Source organism: Dendropsophus ebraccatus, chromosome 5 (assembly GCF_027789765.1).
Source record: "Dendropsophus ebraccatus isolate aDenEbr1 chromosome 5, aDenEbr1.pat, whole genome shotgun sequence".
Classification (NCBI taxonomy): domain Eukaryota; kingdom Metazoa; phylum Chordata; class Amphibia; order Anura; family Hylidae; genus Dendropsophus; species Dendropsophus ebraccatus.
Genome location: NC_091458.1, coordinates 56,822,404 through 56,850,314, shown reverse-complemented (window position 1 = coordinate 56,850,314; position 27,911 = coordinate 56,822,404). Strand labels below are relative to the sequence as shown.

Sequence of the window (27,911 nt, the reverse complement as noted above, 5' to 3'; positions counted from 1 at the left end):
GGTAGGGAGGAGGGATGGAGGGGTGGTGCAAAATTAGGGCCCAGATACTCCCGTTTGGCACAGGGCTGCAAGTTTAAAAGTTGTTTTTTAGGACAAAAACTCCATCTCCTGCCGAACGGACCCCAGGAAGATCTTGGATTAAAAGCAGCTATCCAAAGGTACAATTGGTTTGGGGGGGGTCAGATTGTGGGTACATAGTCACTTTAAAGGGAATCTGTCAGCTGCTATCCATGTTCCAAACTTCTGACACTTTTAGATAGCTGTTAGATAAGATAGACATATGGGGGGGGGGAGATTTGTCAAACATGGTGTAAAGTGAAACTGGCTCAGTTGCCCCTAGCAACCAATCAGATTCCACCTTTCATTCATCACAGACTCTTTGGAAAATGAAAGGTGGAATCTGATTGGTTGCTAGGGGCAACTGAGCCAGTTTCACTTTAATAAATCTCCCCCAAGGTACCTTTCATATATCTGTCTGTGATTCCAGAAAGTAGAAAAATGCTTTTATTCTATAGTATGAAGAGTCAAAGAGGCTTTCCCAGAGCTCCTGAAGTTCATCAAGCTATAACACTTCCTCCCTTCTCTCTCTCCCATATCTGATCCTGCTTGGAACTCAGCTCTCAAGTGTCAATCAAGCGGGGTGGGGGGGGGGGGGGGGTGAAGCTTCCAGCCTGTAGCTATTCAGAAGCTTAGAAAAGCATCTTTAAATCTTTGTACCATAGAATAAAAACTAGAGATGAGCGAACCGGGTTCAGGTTTGAGTCCATCCGAACCCGAACGTTCGGTATTTGATTAGCGGTGGCTGCTGAACTTGAATAAAGCTGTAAGGTTGTCTGGAAAACATGGATACAGCCAATGACTATATCCATGTTTTCCACATAGCCTTAGGACTAAATCCAAGTTTAGCAGCCACTGCTAATCAAATGCCGAAAGTTCGGGTTCGATTGGAGTCGAGCATGCTCCAGGTTCGCTCATCTCTAATAAAAAAAATTTTTTACACTCTGGAGCTACAGATGTATATATGAAAGCTGTTTGGAACCTGAATTAGAGCTGACAGATTCGCTTTAAGCATGTTTCAGCAGTTCCAAAATACTTGAAAACAAATATAACACAATGTCTAATGAATTTTTTTTTTTAATATAATCTGGTTGGCACCGGTGTGTAGATACCCGTGGCGTGGTCCATTTTTTAAACCACTGCCTGGTTATTGCCATGTGCGTCAGTTTCCCCAGTTCACTGATATCCCCTCCCATCAGTAACATGGCCAGACTTTAAACTTTAAGGCCTCATACTATGGAATTGTCAAGATGGGTAAAGATCAAGTGACATAAATATAGTGGATGATTTCAACCAACTGATTTAGGGTCCCAAGATTTTTCATATTTATAGATCAGGTAGATAGCTCTACGTAGCAATGTATCAGATTAGGAAAGGAAGAGCTTTAAATGGGTACCCCAGAGAAATGTTTTAATTTTTAAATCAACTGGTGTCAGAAGGTTATATAGATTTGTAAATTACTTCTATTTAAATCTAAGGCCTTCCAGAATTTATTAACTGCTATATGTCCTGCAGGAAGTAATTCTTTCTTTCCAGCATGACAAGATGATGATTCTATGCTGCCACCTCTGTCCATGACAGAAACTGTCCAATTCAATAGGCAGTTCCTGCCATTGACAGAGATGGCAGCAGAGAGCACTGGATCAGACTGGATAGAATACACCACTTCCTGCAGGACATACAGCAACTGATAAGTTTTTTTTTAAATACAAGTAATTTACAAATCCATATAACTTTCTGACATAATGGACATTGTTTTAAAATAACAGCAATTATTTGCCATTAAATGGTGTCTATCCACTAAATTTAACAGTGTATGAAACGTAGCCTTTCTGTATTTTCAATCCACTCCTGGTTTTGGTTACAAAATACTGAGCAAAACATAGTCTAAATGCAAGTTATATTTCTAAGCACATCTCATTAAACATTTCCATTGATGTAAAAGAAGGACAGAAAAACAAACACACATGGTATCTGATACAGTGAAAAGATGAAAGAACATTATGCAGCGACTAAAATGTATTCATCACAAGTTAATATTATAAAGGTCACAGCCAGAACACAGCAAACAACCTTGGTTTTGCAAGCAGATGTTGAAAAGGAGTCACTTAATCCCTTCAACAACACGGAGTAATCAATGGGACATCAGAACACTTCAGTATGATGATTTTAGTACCTAAAGGTACTAAATGTTATGCTTTGCTTTTTATTTTATAAGATATATGTGTATATATATAATTTTTTTGTTTTTGTGTAAAAAAAAAAAAGAATAAAAAAAAGCTCTGAACCAGGGAGCACGAGACACCTGTATGTGGCATCTCAGCACAACAGACAGGTAGTACGCCTTGGATCTGTCATTACCACTAATACTGCTGATATTCACAGGGTCTAGGACTCTACACACTATACGCACTGGATACATTTTGCTTTTCCTATTCATTAAATATCCTATCAATAATGTAAAAATGATATTCAGCACACGGGGGTGAACACATCCCTTTACATGAAGCCCCACTTGTCAGTAACAAGCTCCAGCCAAATTGGGGCTCATTGGGACACATTTTTGTGCAAGCCACAGGCACAGACACTAATAAATCTCCCCATAATTGGTATATAAGTGCCACCAAGAACCAAGGATTCTGCATCAGGTGGCAGATTTTGTGGTCCTGGAGGGGGCGTCAGGATCTTCCCTGGTGCTGTCATTTTAGATAGGTTTAACTTAACTAAAATGACAGGAGTGCTCTGTCCCTGGCCTGACCAGCCCCTGAGCATTGGGTATGTGTGCATGTAGGCGGTCCGCAACGGTGCCACACTCTAGTCCTTCCTCCACTGCCAGACTATCCTGCACCTTAGTAAGTATTATAACCGGGGCAAAGGGGGTATGGTGGTGGATAATTGCTTGGGGGGGTCGTCTGAAGCAGAAGTGTTCTGACAAATGGGGGGTCATCTGGATCAGGGGTGCCGACAGTTGGGGGGTCATTTGGAATGGGGGTAGGGGAGTGGTCTGGAGCATGGGGCAGACTGAGGTTCTGCAGCAGCTTAGGTGTATTATGAGGTTTTGCAGCAGCTGAGGTACATGATGAGGTTATGCAGCAGGTGAATTGTATGATACGGTTTTGTAGCAGCAGTGATGTATGATAAGGTTCTGCAGCAGTTGAGGTGTATTAAGAGGTTCTGCAGTAGCTGGGGTGTATTATAAATGTTCTGCAGCACCTCAGCTACTGCATAACCTCCTTCTACACCTCAGCTCCTGCAGAACCTCATACTAAACCTCAGCTGCTGCAGACCCTCATACACAATGATAAAATAATATGTTTACTGATAGCTGGGGTAAAGTGGGAATAGATGCTACACAAGTGATTCTAGCAAGAGTCCCGGAGGCAGCAGAAAAGCTAGAATCGGCCCTGTCTGTAAGGATGCAATTATGACAAATATATATAACAGTCCTACCATTGTGACACATTGGTCTATAAGCTAATTCACACTTATGCAACCTGACTCCAGTATCAGGGCTAGGTCAGGGTACTGCACAAATCTGCCCCAGTCTCTATTCTATACCTGCTTCCAAGTAAAATAAAACTAATTTTCCCTACCAGTCCTTTTACTACAAGGGTACATTGTCCCACCTCACTGTGGTTATTGAGCAGAATAGCTTCAGTCCAGTTGTATAACTTATAGCTATTGCTTGAGCACCTTACTATTCTGTTCACTACCAGTGCAGCATAACGCAGGGATTTTATTAGTTACACAGACCCTTGGTAGGGGTGGGTTCACACAATGGAATCCGCATGGAGAAGTTCCGGCGGATTCCGTTGCTCGTACCCGCTCACGGCAGCGCGCCTCTCTGCCAGTGCCATAGACAGCATTCTTTGGCTGGGCGGATTCCTCTTTCCGCTGAAAAAACTGACAAGTCAATTCTTTTGGCGGGCAGCGGAATCGGCCCGGCCATAGAATGGTATCTATGGAGTCATCAGATATGCGCACCACCATGAATAAATAGAATCCGCCGGAACTTATCTGTGCAGATTCCGTGGTGTGAACCAGTAACGGATTATAATAGATCCTTTTCGGGCAGTAGCCCGGGGCCCTGAGCTCCTGGGGGGCTCAGGGCCACCCAAAACTACTTTCAGTGGTGTTCTGTCTCCTGGCTACATTTCTGCCATGATTTGCAAAAAATTGCTGCTTTTTTACCGCAGTTTTGCACAAATCAGGGCATCATGAGATGATCTATCCTGTACTATGAACACCATGCTAGTGCTGCCATATTTACAGTGGGGTAGGGGAGGCCTAGGCTTAGTGAACAGCCTGGGGCCTATGGTAAAGTTAATCCGCCCCTGGTGTGAACCAACCCTAATGGTGACATTAACTACATTGCTGTTATCCACCAATAAAATTCTAAAAGAACTAATGCACCCCTTATGATTTGATCACATGCTTTATAATATATTGTTATAGTAAACAAAAAATGCAAAAAAAAACCAATGTAGCCTGTGCTCTATAGACAACATTTTGCCACTGTACAAACAAAATACAATTTCTGCCTAATGTAAAGTTGCTATGATACATGCCTAATAAGGCAGGAAATAATTGCTTCTCACTTACATGAAAATTGCAAAATGAAGATGTAAAGTGCGTCGCTGCTCCTAGTGTATTTTCCCTCAGTTAATTATGGCGAGCTGATTAAACTGTAATGTCTCCTATTACACCTGTAGTTTTACACAACCGCCCACTCACAAACAAGACATGACGGTGTCTGATGCACTATAGCAGATCAGAACATACACTCCCACCCACGGATAGGCACTACGCACTTCCAGAGCTATTCTCACATCACACAAGCACGTCAGCAGTTTACACCTCTCCATGTAGCAAGCAGTTTAATGAGCCATTGCTGGACTAATGTATATTACTCTCATTATTTAGATAAAGCCTTCTTTGGATTATTTCTACTCACCTACTATGTCACGCCTGAGTGCTTAGGAGCATTAAAAAGCAATCATTTACATAATCCTATTATTGTATGGTGTATTTATACAGTGACAACATTATTGAGCTCATTCCGATGGGATACACAGATTACAAAGTAAGGAACTTCTGAGATGCTAGATCAATGCTGGTTCGCTGGCCTCATCCAGTGTGGTCGGCAGCAGAGGATAGCTTGCTGTTCTGCTGCCTTAGTTATGATTGCTTATTTAGCTAGGCTAAGTGTTCAAGTTGTGCGCACCGCACTGAGGATTGATTTTTGGAGGAATTTAGAAGAAATGGAAACACGCAATGATTCTGACATTTAATATCACTAAGTATTTAGTATTTTAGGCTTTATCAAAAGAGTTCAATGGCCAGAATAAAATAAACGTTATTAAAGAGGAAGAATATGTTATTACCCAACAAATAACAAAAGTTATGAAAATTACTAATAGACACTTATTATGGAAAATGCACTTATAGGGGGAGAGTTATCAAACATGGTGTAAAGTGAAACTGGCCCAGTTGCCCCTAGCAACCAATCAGATTCCACCTTTCATTTTCCAAAGAGTCTGTGAGGAATGAAAAGTGGAATCTGATAGGTTGCTATGTTTGATAAATCTCCCCCATAGTGTATTTTCCGGCACTTACTACAGCATGGCGTGTTCAGGTCTCTGTAAACTTGGTGATGGGAAAAATTGGGCAATAACATATCTTAAAATCTTTTTGCCCAGACTTCCCCTTTAAGGTAAATGTAGATACGGTGTATACAGGGTCAAAGTCTCAGGACGCCCATTTATTTCAGAAAGGGAAAATTACATATCTTAATACCTCAGCAAGTAATGTGTCAGTGGGTCTATCCTATGAGCTATGTCAGAACATGACAGCCATCTTGAAAGCCACCATAGTGGATCAAGGACAAATATTTAGAGTGGTAAGGTGGTCATGTAGCATCAAAGAAGACCAGAAAAAGCTCAGAAATCAATCACCACAATCAGATTTGCTTTTGGTTTAACACAGAAATGTGGGTTCTCTTGTGGCTTTATAATGCTTGGATTCAGCACCTTCAGTTCTGTGTTCCACACCATGGACTCTAAATAGCTGTGTTTTAAAGAACCACGAGAGATATTGTAAATCTGAATGCAGTCTTGTTGGGTGTACTACATGACCACCTTCCCATTGTAAAAACTTGCCCATAATCCAATATGATTAGAGCATAGCATTATATGGCTACCCACTGGGGTATTTAGATATGTAATCCCCCCCCCCCCTTTCATCTCTATAATAAAAGGGTCTAGGACATCCTGAGACTTTTGACTCTCTCTCTTTCTCTCTATAGTTTATTTTTTATTTTCTAACTCATTTACATTGAGTGTCAGCAGTAAGGGCCAAAACAGCCTCTTTGCTGCCATCTATTGCACACAGTACTAGCAATCATAAGCCTCCCCGAGTCTTGTGACTTCCAGGTTGTGGGCACTGCTATTTGTTTGTCATAGTCCAACCTGATTTACTGACGTAATGCAGTGTGAGCAGTGCAACATGGCAATTTTTGGTTAAAGTGATATTGTCACCCCCTTTCCATATAAGGAGTTCTCAGCACCATTCTTTTTATATCTTACTGTATAAAGGATTTCTTGGTGGTCTCTTCACATAAAAATTCAGGAGGAGGCCGGGCAGCATTGATTATTCATGAAGAGGGAGGAGGATGCATGACAAGTGTGGCACAAACAGCTGCTCTGTGACAGTAGGAGACATAAGAGTGTACATAATCCGCTGCCCGGAAAATTATCAAAAAGGCACCATGCTTACTGGGGGCTGCCAGCTACAGCACACTGTAAGCACCTTAGGTAGTGCCTGGGAGCTGACGGATTCCCTTTGAGAATGGTGCTGAGAACTCTTTGCATGGAAAGGGGGTGACAATATCACGTTAAGCCACCCTTGTCACAACCAAAGCATCAGGAATCACCACATTCATTCTTTGTATTGATATCTTCAATTTATGGCATACATGAGAACTCAGAACTATGGCATACATTGGCTCAGAACTTGGCAATGTCCTGAATCCCTAGAGAGAACAAATGGAGCACTGGCCACACCTGCACAATGCATTCCAATTCTTCTGGGGGAAAATACAACTCTGTTCTACAGATCAATGGCGATCCCAGAGGTCAGACCCCCTCTATCAGCTTGTTATTTCTCATCCTTTGGATAGGTGATAACATGCTGAGATGGGAAAACCACTTTAATGACAAAAATCCTATCACTAGGCATGCAATCAATACCCTTGCTGGGTTAACCCCTTTAAATTGTATTTCCTTGTGGCAGAATTTTTAATAATGGGGAATATTTCTGCGATCTAGGATAGATCAATGTTTAGTATGCAGAAGGATGTTTCTCTGAAAACTGGAGCATTGCCTTTAATTGATATAAGCTGATATAACCTGCAATGCACATCTCTAACAGTCTGGAGGTTTAGAGAACAGAGGTGAGCCTGTAATGAGACAACAGGAGAGCGCTGGCCTGGCAAGTAGAATATAAACACAAATCTAGAGAATCTATTTACAATTTGTTATTTTTCAAGCCGCAGTATATTTTGAACAAAATTTGACAGTTTAGATATAATTTGCATGACATTACTTTTTCTGCTCATGAGTTATACCATCTTTTATAGCCTAGACCTGTATATTGATTTCTGCTGATTACTATTGCAAAAGCTCTAACAGATTAGCTGAGCTCCTGTAGTGCAGTTCTGCATGCCACACTGAATTCTGGTGCACAGACATTGTCAGCAGGGCATGCTGGCAGGTTTTAGTATACAGTTTTGGACCATAAAATAGAGGTGGGGAAGAGATGAAAATTACACAAAGACAAAAGTAGTTGTGGGGTTTTGTTACTTATTGTGCTTTGCTGTCTGTAAGCTTAAGTTACACCTTGGCTAGGTTCAGACTATGTAACTGTGCGGCTGTATTTGCGGCTGTAATTGTGCGGCGGTATTTTTGGTGGTTCATGCGTACGCAGGAAAGTATAGGATATACGGCTGCACAGTGCACACTATGTCTGAATCTACGGCCCGATCGTAAACGGACCCGTAAAAAATTAACAAGACCATTGTTTGCGGCTGGAAACGCGGCCGTGGATTGACAGGCGGTCCGTACGGAGTACTTCAAAAATAGCCGGCAATGATGCCGAATGCCGATGCCTCTAATAGTTAATATATTAAATTAATAAAACACATTTTCTTTGTAATAAAGTCCCTTTCGTTGGTCAAAAATTTTATTTTAACGAATCCATCATTTTGCAATTAAATATACTGTTAAAATAAATAGATATATAAATAAATGTATATTTATATATATATTTATTTTTTGACAGTATATTTAATTGCACAATGATGGATTTGTTAGAATTAAATTATTGAACAACGAAACTGAATTTATTTAATCGAAAATGTGTTTTATTAATTAAATATTAATTAGTACAGGAAGCTCCATAAGCCGTTAATTCATATTGCCGGCAATAGAGCATTCTGTACTAATCATCACTTTACTTTAATGAAAACATCAAATGTTTCTTCTAATTATGTTATCACAATAGCATTATTAGACGAAACATTTAGAATTATATGTGCGCTCAGCTGATTGGCTGATCAGCTGAGCGCACATATAATTAGCGGGTCCGCAGCACAGTGACTTCATTGTGCTGCGGACCAGCGAAGAGGACACATCGGGGTGAGTATAGAGCTCTCCCCACCCCCTCCTCAGCACTGCACCCCTCCCAGCAAGGAAGGGGGGTCACTTAACCCCTTCCTTGCTGGGATGGGTGCAGTCTGACATCAGTCTGGCCCCCAAGGGGTTAAGGGGGATACAATACATCCTCCCTTAACCCCTTGGGGGCCAGACTGTAAGCAGCGATCTGTAAAGATGCTGCATACTGTAAGGAGCACAACACCGCTCACAATGATGGTTGTTGTGCTCCTGTTTGTGTGTTTTTTGTGTGTTTCTCCCTTTTTGTTTTTCAGATGTCGGTATCCTGAGGATTACGTCGGATTCCGTGGACTACGTCGATGACCAGCGTTTTTTTTTATTTATTTTTTTAATAAAATTGTCAATGAGGGGTGTGGGGGTGTTTTTATTTGAATAAAAAAATTTTTTTACTTGTGTCTTGTCTTTATTTCTTTACTTTATAGACTTAGTAGTGGAAGCCACCTAATATACGGAATCCATTATAAGTTGGGGCCTAGTGTTAGCCGGTATAAAATGGCTAACACTAACCCCTAATTATTACCCCAGTACCCAATGCCACCAGGGGTACTGGGAAGAGTGTTTTTTTTTTTTTTTTAAATGGTCAATGAGGGGTGTGGGGGTGTTTTTATTTGAATAAAAAAAAATTTCACTTGTGTGTTGTCTTTATTTCTTTACTTTATAGACTTAGTAGTGGAAGCCGTCTAATAGACGGAATCCATTACTAAGTCGAGGCCTAGTGTTAGCCGGTATGAAATAGCTAACACTAACCCCCCATTATTACCCCAGTACCCAATGCCACCAGGGGTACTGGGAAGAGCCGGGTGCCAGTGGTCCCGAGCGTCAAAATTGGCTCTCCTGGACCGGGCGGCAGTAGGCTGGTAAGATTTAGGCTGGGGAGGGCCTAAATCAATGTCTGATTTTTAACCCGGCTGGTTATAAAAATAGGGGGGATCCTATGCGGGTTTTTTTTTAAATAAATAAATAATTAAAAAAAAACGCATAGGGTCCCCCCTATTTTTATAACCAGCCGGGTTAAAAACCAAGCGACAGCGGGGGGGGGCGTGTCCTGCTGCTTATGGGAACGGACGTGTGAGTCCTGAGCTCCCGCCGGCACCGGCTAAAAACCTGCTCAAACACCCGACACAACCTGAAATTTCTAACCTGATCACCTCCTGAGACATCCTTCTTGTACAAGGAATGACTAGGACCAGGAGAAAGAAGGAAATGAAGAAGGTAGAGGCATTTATCCCGGCAGTGCAGCGAATCCAAGATGGCGCTGAGCGCGCAGCGCACAGTGAGAAGGAGACGGCACAGCAATCCCCTACGCAGCAAGGCTCTGCACAGTCCTCAGCTGCAAACAGCCCGGAGACGAGCCCTGCTCCGATGCTGCAACTTACCTCTTCACCCGAAAGTGACTCCAGAAGCGGTCACCAAACGGGAGGCGGCCTGACCGCGGCATTGAATCTGGCATCCTCTCCAGTACACCAGTCTGGCTGCCTCATGGACTTGGACACCCCTTCTCTTCCACCGACGCCATTATCCTGGAAGGTGAGCCACTCAGCAGGTCCTTCTACTCAGAAGGATCTCCTAACCCCTCTGGGGAGCTATACTACTATAGACCGACCGATTACAGAGGGGGTTATGAGACTATTACTGCAGGATTTAAACTCGTCTATTCAGCAGAATATTGACAGAGCTATAGCTACAGTCAGCAAAGATATCACTGCCATAGGGGAAAGAACGGCGCACATTGAGACAAAAATGGCGGAGCTTACAACAGCTCATAATAATCTAGCTGACACTACAAGTTCATTAGAGGATGAGGTTGAGACTCTAAAACTGAAATTGGCAGATGTTGAGGATCGTTCCAGGAGGAATAACCTCCGGTTAAGAGGTATTCCTGAATCAGTTAAGACTGATCAATTGAAAGAATTCCTCACTGACTATTTTACTCTGCTGATTCCTGAGGCCTCAGAACGCGACTTGTTCATTGACAGAGCCCACAGGTTGCCAAAGCCTAGAAACCTCCCTGCAGATATCCCCAGAGACACTATCCTTAGGATACATTTTTACCATATAAAGGAGCAGATTATGGCAGCAGCCAGACGGGGACCGAAACTACCAGACAGGTTTGCCTCCATCTCTATTTTTGCCGACCTATCCGCTGCCACTCTGGCCCGTCGGAGAGAATACGCAACCAGCACGAAAATTTTCAGGGATAACGGAATCCAATATAAATGGGGCTTCCCTGTAAAGCTTATAATTTCAAAAAATGGCGCCAAAGTGATAGCCACTACCCCTACAGCAGCGCTGAAACTGTGTGAGGAATGGGAGCTTAACCCGACAGAGACAGAAACCTCCAGAGGCAAACGTCATTCCCGAGGACCTCCATCCCCAGAGTGGTCAACGGTCGCCTATAGTAACAAACGCCCTCGTTGATCTTATCACTTGCACTGTTTTCTTCAATACAGAGGACGGCAGATACCCTTGCTCAGTTGCCGACAAAGGTTACTCTCCTCACATGTGATTTTTTATATAAGTTTTTGTTGTGTGGTTCAAAATTGTATTACTTAATGCCGGGTGGGCATGGAAACTCTAGGTGATATCTTTCTTTCTTTTCTAATCGCCTAACACCCTCCTAGGATGGGCCTCTTTAACCCATCACCCACCTTTCTTTTCTTATTAAGTATGACGTTATTTGTTATTAGTTGCTGTTATGTTTATCCACTGGCATGTTCTCCTGTACAAAATGATGGAATTCACTGCTCCATGTGTACACCTGAAAAATGGTATCTCCTCATCTCTTGTGTGACCTTCCAGACCCTCCCAAGAGTCCTTAACCCGATCCTACCATGGGTATCCGTATAATCTCTCTCAATGTGAAGGGATTGAATTCCCCCTTCAAGCGCTCCCTTCTTTGGAAGGAAATAAAAGCTCAAAGAGCTGATGTATGTTGTATCCAAGAGACCCATCTTAATCACGAAGATTTACATAGATTAAAACATAAAGATTTTCCCCATGTCTTCTCGGCACCCGCTACACACAAGAGATGTGGAGTATCTATACTTATAAAGAATAATGTAGCTGTATCTGTGCAACAATCCATCATAGACGAGAGTGGAAGGTATGTAATATTAGTTTGTCTCCTCAACAACCAGCCCTTTACACTGGTCTCATTATATGCCCCAAACAGGAGGCAACACAGTTTCATTAAAAAAGTTCTTACCAAAACTAACATTTTTAGACGAGGACAACTTATCATAGTAGGTGATTACAACTTAACAGTGTGGCCCTCTTTAGACTCTACGTCACTATTACATCCTCCAGAGCCAACCCCATTGTTCCATACCATTTCCAGGTTTAACCTAATTGACCCGTGGAGAATTCAGCACCCGGGTGAAAAAGACTATGGGCCACATGTATCATCCGGCGGACGGATGATTTTTGGCGGAAAGTGCCGATTTGCGTATTATTTTATACGCAAATGGCCGATTTGCGAATAAAATAATCGCAAATCGGCACTTTCCGCCGAGTACGCCAGGGGGCGGAAAGGGGGCGGAAAGTAGGCGGGAAGTGGGCGGAACGGAGGGCGCGGACTCAGAGTCCGCGCGATTTATCATCCGTTCCGCCCAATTCTACGCCGAAAACCTACTCCAGTCCTCAGCTGGCGTAGGTTTTCGGCGGTGCGCACCGGCGCGCACAGGATTTATGTACAGGCAGTCCGCCTCTACATAAATCCCCATACTGCCGGAGCTGCGGGGGCATTTTTAAGTCCGGCGTAAAAAACGCCGGACTTAATAAATGCCTCCCTATACCTTTTTCTCAAACCCTCATAAAATATACACAAGGTTGGATTTTTTCCTGATAGATAGATCTATGATGCCACAAGTTGTCTCCTCCTCTATAGGAACAATCACGTGGTCAGACCACGCCCCGATTGCCATAGAATTAAGAGAACAACATGGACACTCATATGACTCGGTTTGGAGATTGAACAATTTTATACTTGCACATTCTACATACTCACCTGATATTCTACAAGCGCTCCAGGAATATTTCCAGATCAATGACACTGGGCAAGTTTCAGATGCAACACTCTGGTGTGCCCACAAAGCTACACTTCGAGGACAATTTATTAAACAGAGTGCGCATTTTAAAAAGCAAAACTCAGCAGCAGTCATTACTATACAAACGAAATTAGCGGATCTCCACAGGGCCAACAAGGTTAGGTTTGACCATGCCACTGCTACAGAAATATCCTCCTTGACCGCCAAACTACATGAACTCCAAGCACACAAATATGAACTAGCATTAAGAAAATTAAAACTAACATATTACTGGCATGGAAATAGACCCAGTGCCCTATTAGCCAAACAGGTACATGCTAAGGTAACAAAATCACGCATTCCATATATTTACAATCTAGATAATAAAAAAATAGTAGATCCAAAGGGAATTGCAAACACACTAGCTTCCTATTACGCCAAACTATACAATTTAAAATTGGACCCTACCACTCCTCAACCCTCTACCCTAGCCATTCAAAAATACCTCAACAAAATCCAACTCCCATCAATAGCCGCAGAACAATTAGAAACCCTCTCTGCTCCTATTAATGGGACAGAAGTACTGGCAGCAATAAAATCCCTTAAGTGTAATAAATCCCCTGGCCCAGACGGGTTGTCCAATGAATACTACAGATTATACAAAAACATACTGACTCCATACCTTGTACGAGTTTTTAACTCAGCCATTTCCGTAGGTTCTTTCCCCCCTGAAATGCTGGCTGCACTAGTGGTTACATTACCCAAACCGGGGAAACCTCCAGATGTCCCTAGCAACTTCAGACCAATTTCCTTACTAAATACTGATCTGAAGTTGTATGCCAAAATCCTAGCTAGTAGATTAGTAGATATACTGCCCAAACTTATAACTAATGATCAGGTCGGATTCATTAAGGGACGCCAGACTCTGGATGGTACCCGACGCTTTTTGAATATAATTTCTCATGTAGAGCGCTGTCGAACGCCTTCTCTGCTCCTCACCTTGGATGCGGAGAAGGCGTTCGACAGAGTACACTGGGGTTACCTGGACTTAGTGTTGGGCAAGTTTGGCCTGAAAGGGGATATACATAGGGCCATAATGGCTTTATATACGAATCCTACAGCCAAAGTGTTTACAGCTGGCACCTTGTCAAATGAGTTTAAAATAACCAATGGCACACGTCAGGGGTGTCCATTGTCCCCCCTGATTTTTGCCATGATAATGGAACCATTGGCCCAAATGATTCGGGAATCTCGAAATATCCAGGGAATCACAATAGGTAATAGAGAACATCGTATAGGCCTATTTGCAGACGATGTGATCCTAAGTCTGACCTCCCCTACCTCCTCCTTAGAGGGCATTATGCACATCTTGCAGGAGTTTGGTGAACATAGTTATTATAAGGTTAACAACACAAAATCATTAATTTTGGCAATGAATGTCCCTGAAGACCTCCAGATAATCTTGACAGCTAAATTCCCATTTCCGTGGTCGGACGGCCAGATCCCCTATCTTGGGATTATACTTACATATCCCCTAACTAAAATAGCCAATAACAACCTTGACAAACTTGCTTCTGTTCTCCGGAAGGATATTAACTCGTTTTCCAAGTTACCCGTTTCTTGGATGGGAAGAATCTCAGTGACCAAAATGATACTACTCCCAAAAATCCTTTATTATTTTAGAAACTTACCTATTCCCCTGCCCAGACTTAAGATAAAAGGTCTGCAGAAATTGATTATGTCATTCGTGTGGAATGGGCAGAGGGCCAGGGTATCTGAAAAGATCCTCTGCCTCCCTCCTAAATTAGGGGGCTTGGGGTGCCCTAATATTGCACAATATTATCAAGCTACTATATTAGACCAAATTAAAAGCATGTGGACTATGGATACTTCAAAGCAATGGGTAACTATGGAATCAGAAATGGCAAAGGTTTCTACCCTTAAAGTGTTACTGTGGAAGGCGAGGCTTCCGGGTTACTCATTGACAATTAACTATCCTACCATAAAAGCTGCACTGCAGATATGGACATCAGTTGCTAACAAACCTTATTTACTTCCTACCCGTACTTTAGATATGCCCGTTCTGGTGGTACAACAGATTATCCCCAACACCGACTATAGGCCGTGGGAAACCCTCGGTATAACTCAGCTGAAGGATATTATTGATAAGGATGGCCTATTCCCGTTTGACAAACTCATAAACACTTTTCAGGTTCCAAGGAAAGATTTTTTTAAATATTTACAATTGCGGCATTTTGTCACCTCCCTAAAATTGCCCCACAGTTCACCACGCTCCCCATATGAACAATATTTCAACAACCCCTCATTGTTGAAGCAAGGCATTTCAAGAGCCTACTCGGCGCTAACACCTGAGCAGTACCCTCTAAACTTCACTGCCGGATGGGAATCGGACCTTCAGCAGCACTTTTCCAACGAGGAATGGTACTCCACCTTTATGTACAGTTACAAATTTTCCCACTGTGCTAACCATATCGAATCCTCTCGTAAATTACTCTATAGGTGGTACCTAACCCCCCATAGATTGGCAAAGATTTATCCTTCATGCACTAATCTTTGTTGGAGGTGCGACACTGAGGATGGTACACTTTTTCATGTGTGGTGGACCTGTTCCAAAGTGCAGGAATACTGGGCCCAAATCCATGTTCTATTGAATAAAATTCTGAAGGTCCGAGTCCCATGGGGCCCAGAAGTGGCGCTGTTGCACCTGGGTTTATCATCTATGTCACAGAGTGACTTGTCAACTGTCATACATGTGTTAACAGTTGCCAAGGCCAAGTTGGCGCAAAATTGGAAAAGCAAGAAACTACCATCTATATGCGAAATTATAAATGTGGTGCAATCTAACTGCACAATGGAATTAGCGATAGCAAGTGGCCTACCTACCCCACATACAGTTTATCGCCGTTGGGAACCTTGGAAGGAATTCTATGCTTCCATACCTCACTGAAATGACTAGGACGTTGGTTACTTAGAAACGCAGCGTAGTACTTCAACTACCATCTGAGAGTATCAGAAGTTCCATCCTACCATTTTGAATGATTGTCGTATCATTATAGAGAATTGCCAGAGACTTGCCAGTGGTTTCTGTTTTCTGTTTTCCGTTTTCTTTTTGTTCTCTTTCAGTTTTCTGTCTCCTGTTTTTTTGTGTTTCATTGTTTTATGATGCTTGATTTAAGCATCATCACTGTTGTCGGGCTAATGGTTAGGCCTGGTATTCCGCGAGAGTACAAGGAAAGACAATGGAAAACAATGAGGGACAGTAAAAGACTTCCACTACTGCATGAACTCCCTGTTTAGAACAGGGGCTGAGAGACGACGGTAAACTCCCTCTTCCCCCTTTTTCCCCTTCCACCCCCTTCCTCCCCCTCCTTTCCCCTCTTATTTCGTAGCTTCTTTGAACAATTGCCTGCACATTAATGTACTTATTGCTATACTTATTATTGTACAAGCATATGATTGTTCATTTTGGAAACAATTTATTCCTTCTCTGTACTCTTGCTTGTTCTGTAAAAATGTAAAATTCTCTTTAATAAAAAATAAGTTTAAAAAAAAAAAAAAAAAAAAAAACCAAGCGACAGCAGCCTGGTAACACCAGGGTGGGAAGAGCCATTGTTTTAGGCCCTCCCCAGCCTAAATCTTACCAGCCTGCTGCCGCCCGGTCCAGGAGCGCCCTGGTGGCATTGGGTACTGGGGTAATAATGGGGGGTTAGTGTTAGCCATTTTATACCGGCTAACACTAAGTCCCGACTTAGTAATGGATTCCGTCTATCAGACAGCTTCCACTACTAAGTCTATAAAGTAAAGAAATAAAGACAACACAGAAGCGAAAAAAAAAATTATTCAAATAAAAACACCCCCATACCCCTCATTGATTATTTTATTTAAAAAAAAAACACCGCTGGTCATCGACGTAGTCCACGGAATCCGACGTAATCCACAGGATACCGATATTTGAAAAACAAAAAGGGAGAAACACACAAAAAACACACAAACAGGAGCACAACACCCATCATTGTGAGCGGTGTTGTGCTCCTTACAGTATGCAGCATCTTTACAGATCGCTGCTTACAGTCTGGCCCCCAAGGGGTTAAGGGAGGGTGTATTGCATCCCCCTTAACCCCTTGGGGGCCAGACTGATGTCAGACTGCACCCATCCCAGCAAGGAAGGGGTTAAGTGACCCCCCTTCCTTGCTGGGAGGGGTGCAGTGCAGGGGAGGGGGTGGGGAGAGCTTTATACTCACCCTGATGTTGTCTCTTCGCTGGTCCGCATCACAATGAAGTCACTGTGCTGCGGACCCGCTAATTATATGTGCGCTGAGCCGATCAGCTGATCAGCTGAGCGCACATATAATTCAAAATGTTTTTTCTAATAATGCTATTGTGATAACATAATTATAAGAAACATTTGATGTTTTAATTAAATAAAGTGATGATTAGTACAGAATGCTCTATTGCCGCCAATATGAATTAACGGCTTACTGGAGCTTCCTGTACTAATTAATATTTAATTAATAAAACACATTTTCATTGAAATAAAATCAGTTTCGTTGTTCAATAATTTAATTTAAACGAATCCATCATTGTGCAATTAAATATACTTTCAAAAAATAAATATATATATAAATATACATTTATTTATATATATATTTATTTTAACAGTATATTTAATTGCACAATGATGGATTCGTTAGAATTAAATTATTGAACAACGAAAGGGACTTTATTACAAAGAAAATGTGTTTTATTAATTTAATATATTAACTATTAGAGGCATCGGCATTCGGCATTATTGCCAGCTATTTTTTAAGTACTCCGTACGGACCACCTGTCAATCCACGGCCGCATTTCCAGCCGCAAACAATGGTCTTGTTAATTTTTTACGGGTCCGTTTATGATAGGGCCGTAGATTCATACATAGTGTGCACTGTGCAGCCGTATATCGTATACTTTCCAGCATACGCATGAACCGGAAAAATCCGGCCGATGATTTACCACCCGCAATACAGCCGCACAGATACAGAGTGTGAACCTAGCCTAAGGCTATGTTCACACTGCGTATGAATCCGTCCGTAGTGCGAACCGCGAATATACACACGTATTTTTAGGTTGATGCGTTTGCTTGAAAGTATACGATATACGCCCGCACAGTGCACACTACGTATGAGCTTACGGCCGGATCGTATACGGCGCCGTGAAAAATGAACAAGACCATTGTTTGAGGACGGAAATGTTGAAACTCACGGCCGTGGATTTCCATGCGGTCCCGTACGGAGTACTTATTTCAGCCAAATTGAACTTTATTTTTCGATCCAAAAGGTTCTGTGTGGTTTACGGGGCTGGGCGAAGAATTCCAAGAAAATGACCTGCCTCAGATCGCTTTGAAACAAGCTAGGGAAGCATAACTGTACTACAGGCATATGTTCGCGGTTCGTACGCATCCGGCCGCATTTCTATTTTTCCCATGCCCGTAGTTTCAGCCGCACACGTACGATCTACGTACGGATTCATACGCAGTGTGAACATAGCCTTAGGCTATGTTCACACAATGTCTTTTCATCTATGTTTAAAATGAAGTTCGTCATTTTGATTCTAAAATAACAGACATTATTTAGCTGCCTGACTTCCCCTGACGGGTGTTTGCACATTATTCTAGTTTGGTTACTAATCAACCGTTGGATGGGGCTTAATTGAAAAGTCCATTGAATTTAATAGCAAAAACGGAGACAGAACAGTGACAAAAGGAAAACTGTGTGTGAACTACAAATAAAAAACGTCCGCTGTTTGCAAAAGACGTCTGAAAATAGTGTTACTGTTCATTATTTTGACTTCCGCGGCAAAAATGTCTGTTTTTTAATGCATTGTGTGCATTGGACGTCCGTCTTCCCATTGACTCCAATGCAATGGCATTGCAGTCAGTTAACCCTTTGAGGACCAGGCCCAAAATGACCCAGTGGACCGCGCAAATTTTGATCTTAGTGTTTCCGTTTTTCCCTCCTCCCCTTCTAAGAGCTCCAGCACTTTCAGTTTTTTATCTACAGGCCATGTAAGTGCTTGTTTTTTACAGGAATAGTTGTACTTTGTAATGGCGTCATTCATTTTACCATAACATGTATGATGGAATTCCAAATATATTATTTATGAAGATATAAATTGGTGAAATCGCAAAAAAGAATGCAATATGGTAACGTTTGGGGGGTTCCTGTGTCTACGTAATGCACTATATGGTAAAAGCGACATGACACTATTATTCTATAGGTCAGTCCGAACACAACCATATGCAGGTTTACGCAGATTCTCTAATGTTATATATTTTTTTTAAATGAAATCCTTTTTTTTGGCAATTAATTATAAATAAAATGGGACTATTGTGACGCTTATAACGGTTTTATTTTTTCACCTACGGGGCTGTATGGGGCGTCATTTTTTCCGCCATGATCTCTAGTTTTTATTAATACCATATTTGTGAAGATCGGACGTTTTGATCACTTTTTATTAATTTTTTTATATATATAATGTAACATAAAATCGGTAATCCGCGCACTTTTTTCCCTCTTTTCGTGTACGCCGTTTACCGTTCGCAATGACGCTTGTTATATTTTAATAGATCGGACAATTACGCACGCTACGGTATATTATATGTTTATCTATTTATTTATTTTTATATGTTTTATTTATATAATGGGAAAGGGGGGTGATTTCAACTTTTATTGGGGGAGGGGTTTTGGGGTAGTGTGTTAGTGTTTTTAACTTTTTTTTTTTTACACATTTGAAGTCCCTTTGGGGGACTTTTACATTCATTACTTGGATTTTTACACTGATGAATGCTATGCCATAGGCATAGCATTGATCAGTGTTATCGGCGCTCTGCTCATTGAGCCTGCCTGTGCAGGCTCAGTGACCAGAGCGCCGATCGGACCGCACGGAGGCAGGTGAGAGAGCTCCGGCGGCCCGTTTTACCGATCGGGACCCCCGCAGTCACACTGCGGGGGTCCCGATCGGTAGGTGACAGGGGACTCCCCCTGTCACTTACACTTAAACGCCACGGTCGCGCCGCGATCGCGGCGTTTAAGGAGTTAATGACACGCGGCAGCGCGATCGCTGCAGCGTGTCATTGCCGGTGTGGTCCTGGCTGCTGATTGCAGCCGGCCCCCACCTGCTATGAAGCGCGCTCCGCTCCGGAGCGCGCTTCATAGCGGGAGAAACACCCAGGGCGTACAGTTACGCCCTAGGTCGTCTGGGGACAGACTTCCATGGCGTAACTATACGCCCTGGGTCATCTAAGGGTTAAATCTCGGCAAAAACGGACGTTATTTTAAATATGAAAATCGGCCGCCTTTTTAATATTTTGACGTTGTGTGAACATAGCCTTAGCCTAAAATAAGGGGATGGAAGGCTTCGAAAAACGTCCATTATTTAAGACTCAAAATAACAGACGTCATTTTAAACAGAGCTGAAAAAAACGCTGTGTATCACCCACACACTATGTCTGCAGTCTAGAAATTGCTTGTCCTAAATTAGACTGCTATGTTTATTGATTCCATATCTAGAGATTTGCCATCACTCATTACGGCAGCGATACATTTAAACTAAATGCATTGTATTTTAACATTTATTCGAGGTATTATAACTCATTGACACTGTTACACTGTAACTACCTCCCCACCTTGTGCACCATGCTGCAAGCCCCTCTTTGTCTCTCTCTTTGTGTCACTATAATGTAATTAGTTCCATATGCCCCCACATAATAGTTAGGCTCGCCTTTGCACCCACATACTGTGATTAGCTTACTTTGTGCCCTCAAATTGTATTTAAGCCCCTTATAGTGCCCGTAAACTGTAGAAAGAGTCTCTCTGTACGTAGTAGTTTGGCCCACTCTATGCCCCAACATAATAACAAGGCCCTTGTGCCCCCATTCATCCCTACATAATAGTTAGGCCTCCTTATGTGCCCCACAGAATAATTAGGCCCTCCTTATTGCCCATCTAATGTATCAGGACTAGTGGGCAACCAATAAATGAGCAAATGATCAATCAACGGCTAATTAGGCCATCTCGATCTGATGTCGGCTGCACACCTCTCTGCATAATACAAGATCAGCAGCCAACATCTAACTGCAGAAAAGGGCTGCTAAACAAACTGTGTCTCCTGAAGGTTCTGTAAATGGACCAATCACCAAAGATCAGCGCTCATTTACCCAACTTGAACCATCTGATATAGCCCTTAAGCAGCATGTGGCGTGTGACAATTGACAGGAGGGAATGTGACAAAATGTGACTGGGGGCATTGTAAATATCATTAAGGAAAACTGCTGTTATGGGCCCTGTGAATGGCATTGTGGGACATGTAACTTTACTGTAGCTTTGGACACCATGGCTAGCACTATCAATGTAGGCAATGAGGCAGACATAGGCCTCAATAATAAATAAACCACTAAATAAAATAAAGGGGCCTAGTTATGATATTGCGGTGATGATGAGGATATTCTGATGATGATGATTATACCAATAATTTAATAAAACATATTTAAGTCTATTAACATACAGACTATAACTATGTGTACATGTGCATGTGTCATTCACCGTTATAGCTACATAGCAATTTTGAACATGCTTTCAGCAAGAATCATTTAACATTTAGGTCAACTATACTGTTCAATATTTAATATGATTCCTTATAACTAACAGAAGTGCATACTGACCCCTAGTGGAGCTTTGGGCAATGTTCTTACTGGTCTACAGACAGTATACCTTCATCATACTGGTATTTAAAGTGCACCTAAGGTTATTCATGTATGTATATTATATATCCTCATTTATAAATAGCAGCACAATCGGCCTAATATGTGCAATAAACACCAATAAGACAACACATAATACACAGGCTGATGGTTAACCTGCTGAGAAGAACCAGGCACCACCTGGGACAATATAGAGGATTTATTTATGCAAAACAGGGACAAGTCAGGAGCAAAGAAAAAAAAAAGATTTTAAGAAAAAGTAAGGACTGTTTATCCGAAAGAGATGAGAGACGTGTTGGGAGGGTTGTATCCTGGTTACTGTCATCATCTAAGACTTAATAATGGAATGTTTCAGATTCTTCTTCTTTTCCTCCTTTGGTCGATTGTCTAACAATGTAACTATTCCTGACTTTTCCTTTTTTCTTAGAACTCCAGTTATTAGCGGAACATCACTTGTGTAAACAGGGCTCAGAGGATGAAGGCACCCCACAGAGCATGACCACGGAGAATAGACCAAAGTTGGGGTGTTGTTGCCATGGTAACACAGCTCCGATTCAAGCCTCTCAGCAGACCGGTTCATGTAACTGTTTTACACAGGATGGACAACAGGAAAATAATTCACCGGGGAAAAAGCAGGGTGGTCAGCCAGACGCCTCACAAGGTAAACTTATCCCTGCTCGTGTCTTAGTATTTGCTGCCAAAATGTCATTTATCCGGCGGGCATCTATAAGGAGTTTTAGTGCATATTTTACCCTTTTATCATATCTACCTACATTTGCATTTTATTGGATATGTCCTCTAGCTTTTCCAGTATTTCTAGCTGCAATAAATACCACAGTCCCCCCAAAAAGTCCAATAAAGTCAATAAGCCCCAATAGGGTTTACTGCTATTTACTTAGTGTCACTGTTATTTGAATTTTTTTGCAGAAATCAATAGTCCAGGCGATTTTAAGAAACGTTGTAATTGGGTTTATTAGCCGAAAAATGCATTTTTATCATGAAAAAGCAGTTTGAAGATCTCCCCCCTGTTTTCATGGTTTTCTATGGAGAGGAGAGGGGTGGAGGGAGATGAGGCACCAAAACAAGACACCAAAGAGTTAATTTACAGCTACTCCAGGCTATCTCCTCTGAAATTAACATCGACCACTCTGACCTCTGAATACCGGCTTTCACACAGCTTCCACTTTGTTCTCTGCTCTCTGCCGGCGACTAATCTCCCTCCTTTCTCCTCCTTCATCTCCATAGGTTACACAGGGCACGACTGATGTAAAAAGAGTCGAGATTTCATGATAATGAGCAGTGAATGAGAGAGAGGAGGGCTGGGGGGCTGACACTTTAAGGCTGGGTTCACACTACGTATATTTCAGTCAGTATTGTGGTCCTCATATTGCAACCAAAACCAGGAGTGGATTAAAAACACAGAAAGGCTCTGTCCACACAATGTTGAAATTGAGTGGATGGCCGCCATATAACAGTAAACAACGGCTGTTGTATTAAAATAATGGCCGTTATTTACTGTTATATGGCGGCCATCCACTCAATTTCAACATTGTGTGGACAGAGCCTTTCTGTGTTTTTAATCCACTCCTGGTTTTGGTTGCAATATGAGGAACACAATACTGACTGAAATATACATAGTGTGAACCCAGCCTAAAGATGTTATTAACAGAAGCCAAGACACTTATATTTGTATGTTACATGCATTTTGGGGATAGATAGATAGATAGATAGATAGATAGATAGATAGATAGATAGATAGATAAATAGATAGATAAATATTTTGCTGGACCTACATTCTGTAAATACCTGCCTACTGTGAAGCTATATATTAAAAAGGGTTGCTGACCCCCAGCTAAACATATCAATGAAGTATATTATACCCCTATGTAAGAGGGGCTGAGAGTCTAGGCTGTTTAGTAGAGAGCTGGACTAGTTATATACAGATTTGTTTTTTTCTAAATGTAAACAGGAATGTTTCTATTCACTGTAAGCAAACAAATATCTTACTAATGGTAAGGATATAAGAGAAACAGATTGCTGAACTCAGGGAGATCAGCCAAACGACAACACTGCCGGCTGCTAATGAAAGCGCTCAATGCAGTGAAGTCCTAGGTGCATTGCCCCCTGGGAAACATGAATATGCAAAAGAGGAGTCCGTGGAGCCTCATTGAAGAGTCTCAAAACACAGGACTAGCCAGATATCCCTCCGGGAAGGACCCAGCCAAGGGGCAGCTCCTGTTAGGAAACCACCAAATCCACCATATTAAGTGGCCCTATAAGTCAGTGTAATGACAAGGGAAAAACCAAGGCTAAGTAACCATCCACATACAGCTGTTTCGGGGTGTTGACCCTCATCAGTGTGGAGCAGGATTCTGGCTAGGTGGAAGCAATGCCCAATGGTAAGGATATGAAACACAAAGTATATTACAAAGTTGCCAAACAGCACTCCTATTTTAACAATTACAGCTACAGGATATGCCATAAGTGTCTAATTTATGTGGGTCCCATCTCTTGGACCCACTAAGATTTAGGGTCCCCCCCCCCCCCGGCCTACTGGCAGATGCACAATGGGCTGTTTTAAAGAGGCACTGCCTCAATTTATTTATTTATTTTAAATAAATCAACAGGGATTGTGATCACAAGCAGTTTTGCAATATACCGTACTTGCTTTATTTTATTTTTGCATGTTTAAATTAATGTTATACATACAGCCAATAGGTGTTGTTCTTCATTGCGCATGTGTACAGCTGCTGCGTGTGCACATTCAGTAGCAGAGAATTCTTGTGGTACCCGCATTGTATGGTAAGATCCCCTGTCACACAGCACCAAAACCTCTGTAACCACCAAGTGACATTATACTGACTGAATTGTTACATAACAAAGAGCATTGTCTCCTGGTAAGCAATCAGAGCTGATAATATAATTAGAAAAAGTAAATTTCTCTCAGTTGACTTATAATATGCATGATGAAAATATTTCTTTCCATACATGATCGCACAAAGGGCTGGGACTTCCTGTGTTTGGTCTCCAAATATTGGTATGGGGGGGGAGGGGGGGAGATACACCACAGTTTGGCAATTTGTATGAAGTTGATTTAAACATGGAAAAAAAACAAAGCTAGTATATTGCAAAACTGCTTGCGATCACAACCCCTACTGACTTCTTATAAAACATGTTTGCAACAATTTTGCCTTAACATTTTGTGTGACTCCCATTGACTTAATGTCACATAAACTGTGTAGCACCGTGAGCTAGGGCTCTTATACATCGCGTATAAACATAGTTGAAATGTCTAAAACTGATGTAGAGTTTAAAGTCTCTTTCATTGACGTCAAACACTTTATAAAGATCTCTTCCAAAAGTGAGGGTACTGCCCCCTGCCTCATGTAATCATAGGAACCAACAATCATTGTCTGATGGCAAGCAACAGAATATAAAGATTATTTTCTCATTCAATACAAGTTCAGACCCTCATTTTTTATTCTTTTTTATTACAGGACTGTGTGGTAGGAAAATAAACACAGATGTCAAGGAAACAAAGGAGAAAGGAAAACAGAGCAGCCACTTACCGATTGTTCAAGATAAATAGGTCTGTAAACATCAAGAAGATGGAAGACGAAGTAAGCAATTCCTAGTACAATGAAATGGCAAAATGCAGGGTCTGAAAGTATGATACGTCCCATTATGATAACTGATATCATCTGCTTTTGACAATGATTGCCCAATAGAAGAAATAAAATGTAAATGTGACTATTGTAAGGTAAAAAGGACAGTGACTGGTAGAGCTGAGAGAATGTACAGTAGGAACAAATCAAGTCACTTAGTTCCTATTGGAATTATGCTCAACGGTCTTCTCCGCTCCGTGCCACTCCTGCTTGGGTGCTGGAAAAAGATGACTCAAGTACTGGAAAACTGGGAGAAGTTTCCCAGGACTGGTTCCATCTTTTCCCTGCACCAGGAGAGCAGCGGCATGGAGCGGAGAAGACTTCAAAGCCCAAAGACTGATGAGCAGAATCCTGCTGATTCATTAATCTCGAGTTACTGGTATAGATATTTTAGCACGGTTTTGATAACCACTCACTCAGTTACGAAAAGAGACAGACATTCACCTACACAATAAGCTTCTCTTAGAGAAAATGTTACTAAGAGTTGGATCCATCTGGTCTGCGGATGGAAAACACCCGTTAAAGCAAATGTACCATCAGGTTCGTTCGCTTTAACATGACCCATGGATAGATCATCGCCGGCACAAGGAAGCCGCTGCCGTGGTCCATTTTTTGAACCACGGCCCGGTTCCCATGTACGGCGCTGTTCTATCCATAGGCACTGGGCCAGGGCTGAAGCACTGGAGGTGGGCAGGCCCGCCCCCAGTGGAAAGAATCCCCCGCCCCTCTATGATGTGGCTCCATTGCTTCTAACTGAGCCCCGTCATGGAGGGGTGGGGGATTCCTCCCACTGGGGGCGGGAAGGCCCACCTCCAGTGCTTCAGCCCTGGCCCAGTACCCGTGGATAGAACGGCACCGTACACAGGAACCAGGCCGCCGTTCCAAAAATGGACCGCTGCATTGGCTTCCCCGCTGGCACCGAACTATCCGTGGGTCATGTTAAAGCGAATGTACCTGATGGTACATTCTCTTTAAAGTCCATAAAGTGAGATTAAGCTACAGAAGAAATCTTTATATGTCTCTTGCTGGATTCCTATTGCATCTAGAACTTAAGTACCGGCCGGATGATCTTTCCAGCCTCAGAGCTATGAGCATTAGCACGTGCCCGCATCAGAGCTTCCCATAGCACACAGTGAACTGACAGCACTTTCTGTGGCCGGAATTCACAAAATTCTGGCCACAGAAAACTGACATGTCAGTTATTTGCGGCCCCGTATGGGATCCTGGTCGGAGCGTATACGATGTGTATATGCTCCAGCCGGGATCCCATTTAAAGTAAGCCATTTTTCCACCGTGCCAAAAGTATGGCTGTTGTTGCCATCGGCAACAATGGCCGTACTTTTATGTAGTGTGAACATAGCCTAAAGGTGTAAATGTACTATATAGCTAGGAGCAGTTTAGGAGATGTTTTCTAGCTGATAGTTTCACTTTAAACAATACACTGTATACATAATGTATCCAGCCAATAATGAGTTGACGACTCATCATTACATTAAAATAAATACTTATAATATTTATAATAAACAGTTTTTTTCCTTTTTGTAGTTTGCCTGGAGCCAGAAAAGGAATCCCCTCAATGTGAGTGGAACAAGACACATCAAGGATCCAGAGCGCCCCTCTATGGAAATGCTATTTATGTCACATCTCTGCTGCTTGGGAGGCCTAATACTGCACTGTGTCTAGAGCAATAAATTGGAGGCCCCTCTAGAAGCAAAGAATCCCAGCATTGTGTCCAATAGATTACCTCTGTCTGTCTTTACCTGTCACAACTGGAAGTCTGAAGGGGCATAAGCCAAGTATTTTGCAGCTACCCTATTATATATGTGGCCAAAAATGAATCATTTGGAATAAATATGGTTATCTTTTGATTATATGAGATGACTAAGGACCTCCTGGAGTGTGCTCCATACGTATCTTAGACCAAGGAAAGGCTCATACCAGCAGGTATTAGGGACACCATTCAGAGAATTTCACCTGTAAGACGGCACCTTGGATATGACTGATCAGCTGGGATCTGTGCATTATCTAAGGTGTCCAAAGAGATCTAGCAGACAGAATGATTTATCACTACGGCTTGCAGGTAATATTGTCCGAAGATGGAGTTCCACTTTAATGCCATTCAGACAGGAAATTAGTTATTAAACAGACACCCACAATGTCATGAATACAGGTGATTGTCACCTATACACTGAACCCACCCAGCCTGCTGGGGGTTTCTCTATAATATATGCTATTGGAGCACCGATTGAGATTTTTCCTCTGTTTGTCATATTCATTGTAACATAAAGCAAATTTATTCATGTTAATATAATAAAAAATACCTTAAACTGGTTTTACTTGATTGTCACAGAGTTTTTATTATTATTCTTTACTGCCGCATCTTACTCACAGTTCAGTCTGTTTTTAGACCACATTCACAAGTGGCATGAAAGTGGCCGGTGTTTGACTCTTTGTGATGTTCACCTGGTCAGATGGCGGGATTAACATCACTTTCTATCAATCGGAATACAGCCGCATTCGGCTGTGGCCGCACTTTAATTAACCATAGCAGTGAATTGCGGCCGCACAAAATAGACATGTCAGTGTCTATGGAGGCTTGAATATTTTCATACATCATCCAAAGAGAATGCTATGGTGCTCATATAAACCTACAAATTTCTCACAAATGTGCTTTTGA

General features: G+C 42.1%; 1 protein-coding gene across 1 annotated transcript in view; it reads left to right on the top strand.

Moving 5' to 3' along the window:
- The window catches only part of PPP1R1A (protein phosphatase 1 regulatory inhibitor subunit 1A), a 132,372-nt gene extending 104,807 nt beyond the window's left edge, over positions 1 to 27,565 (top strand). The window contains exons 6-8 of the mRNA XM_069972217.1: positions 21,997 to 22,230; positions 25,067 to 25,189; positions 26,780 to 27,565. Of these exons, the coding sequence (XP_069828318.1) occupies positions 21,997 to 22,230; positions 25,067 to 25,158 (326 nt within the window). The 3' untranslated portion in view covers positions 25,159 to 25,189; positions 26,780 to 27,565. The remainder of the gene's footprint in view (positions 1 to 21,996; positions 22,231 to 25,066; positions 25,190 to 26,779) is intronic.
- Positions 27,566 to 27,911: the final 346 nt, after the last annotated feature.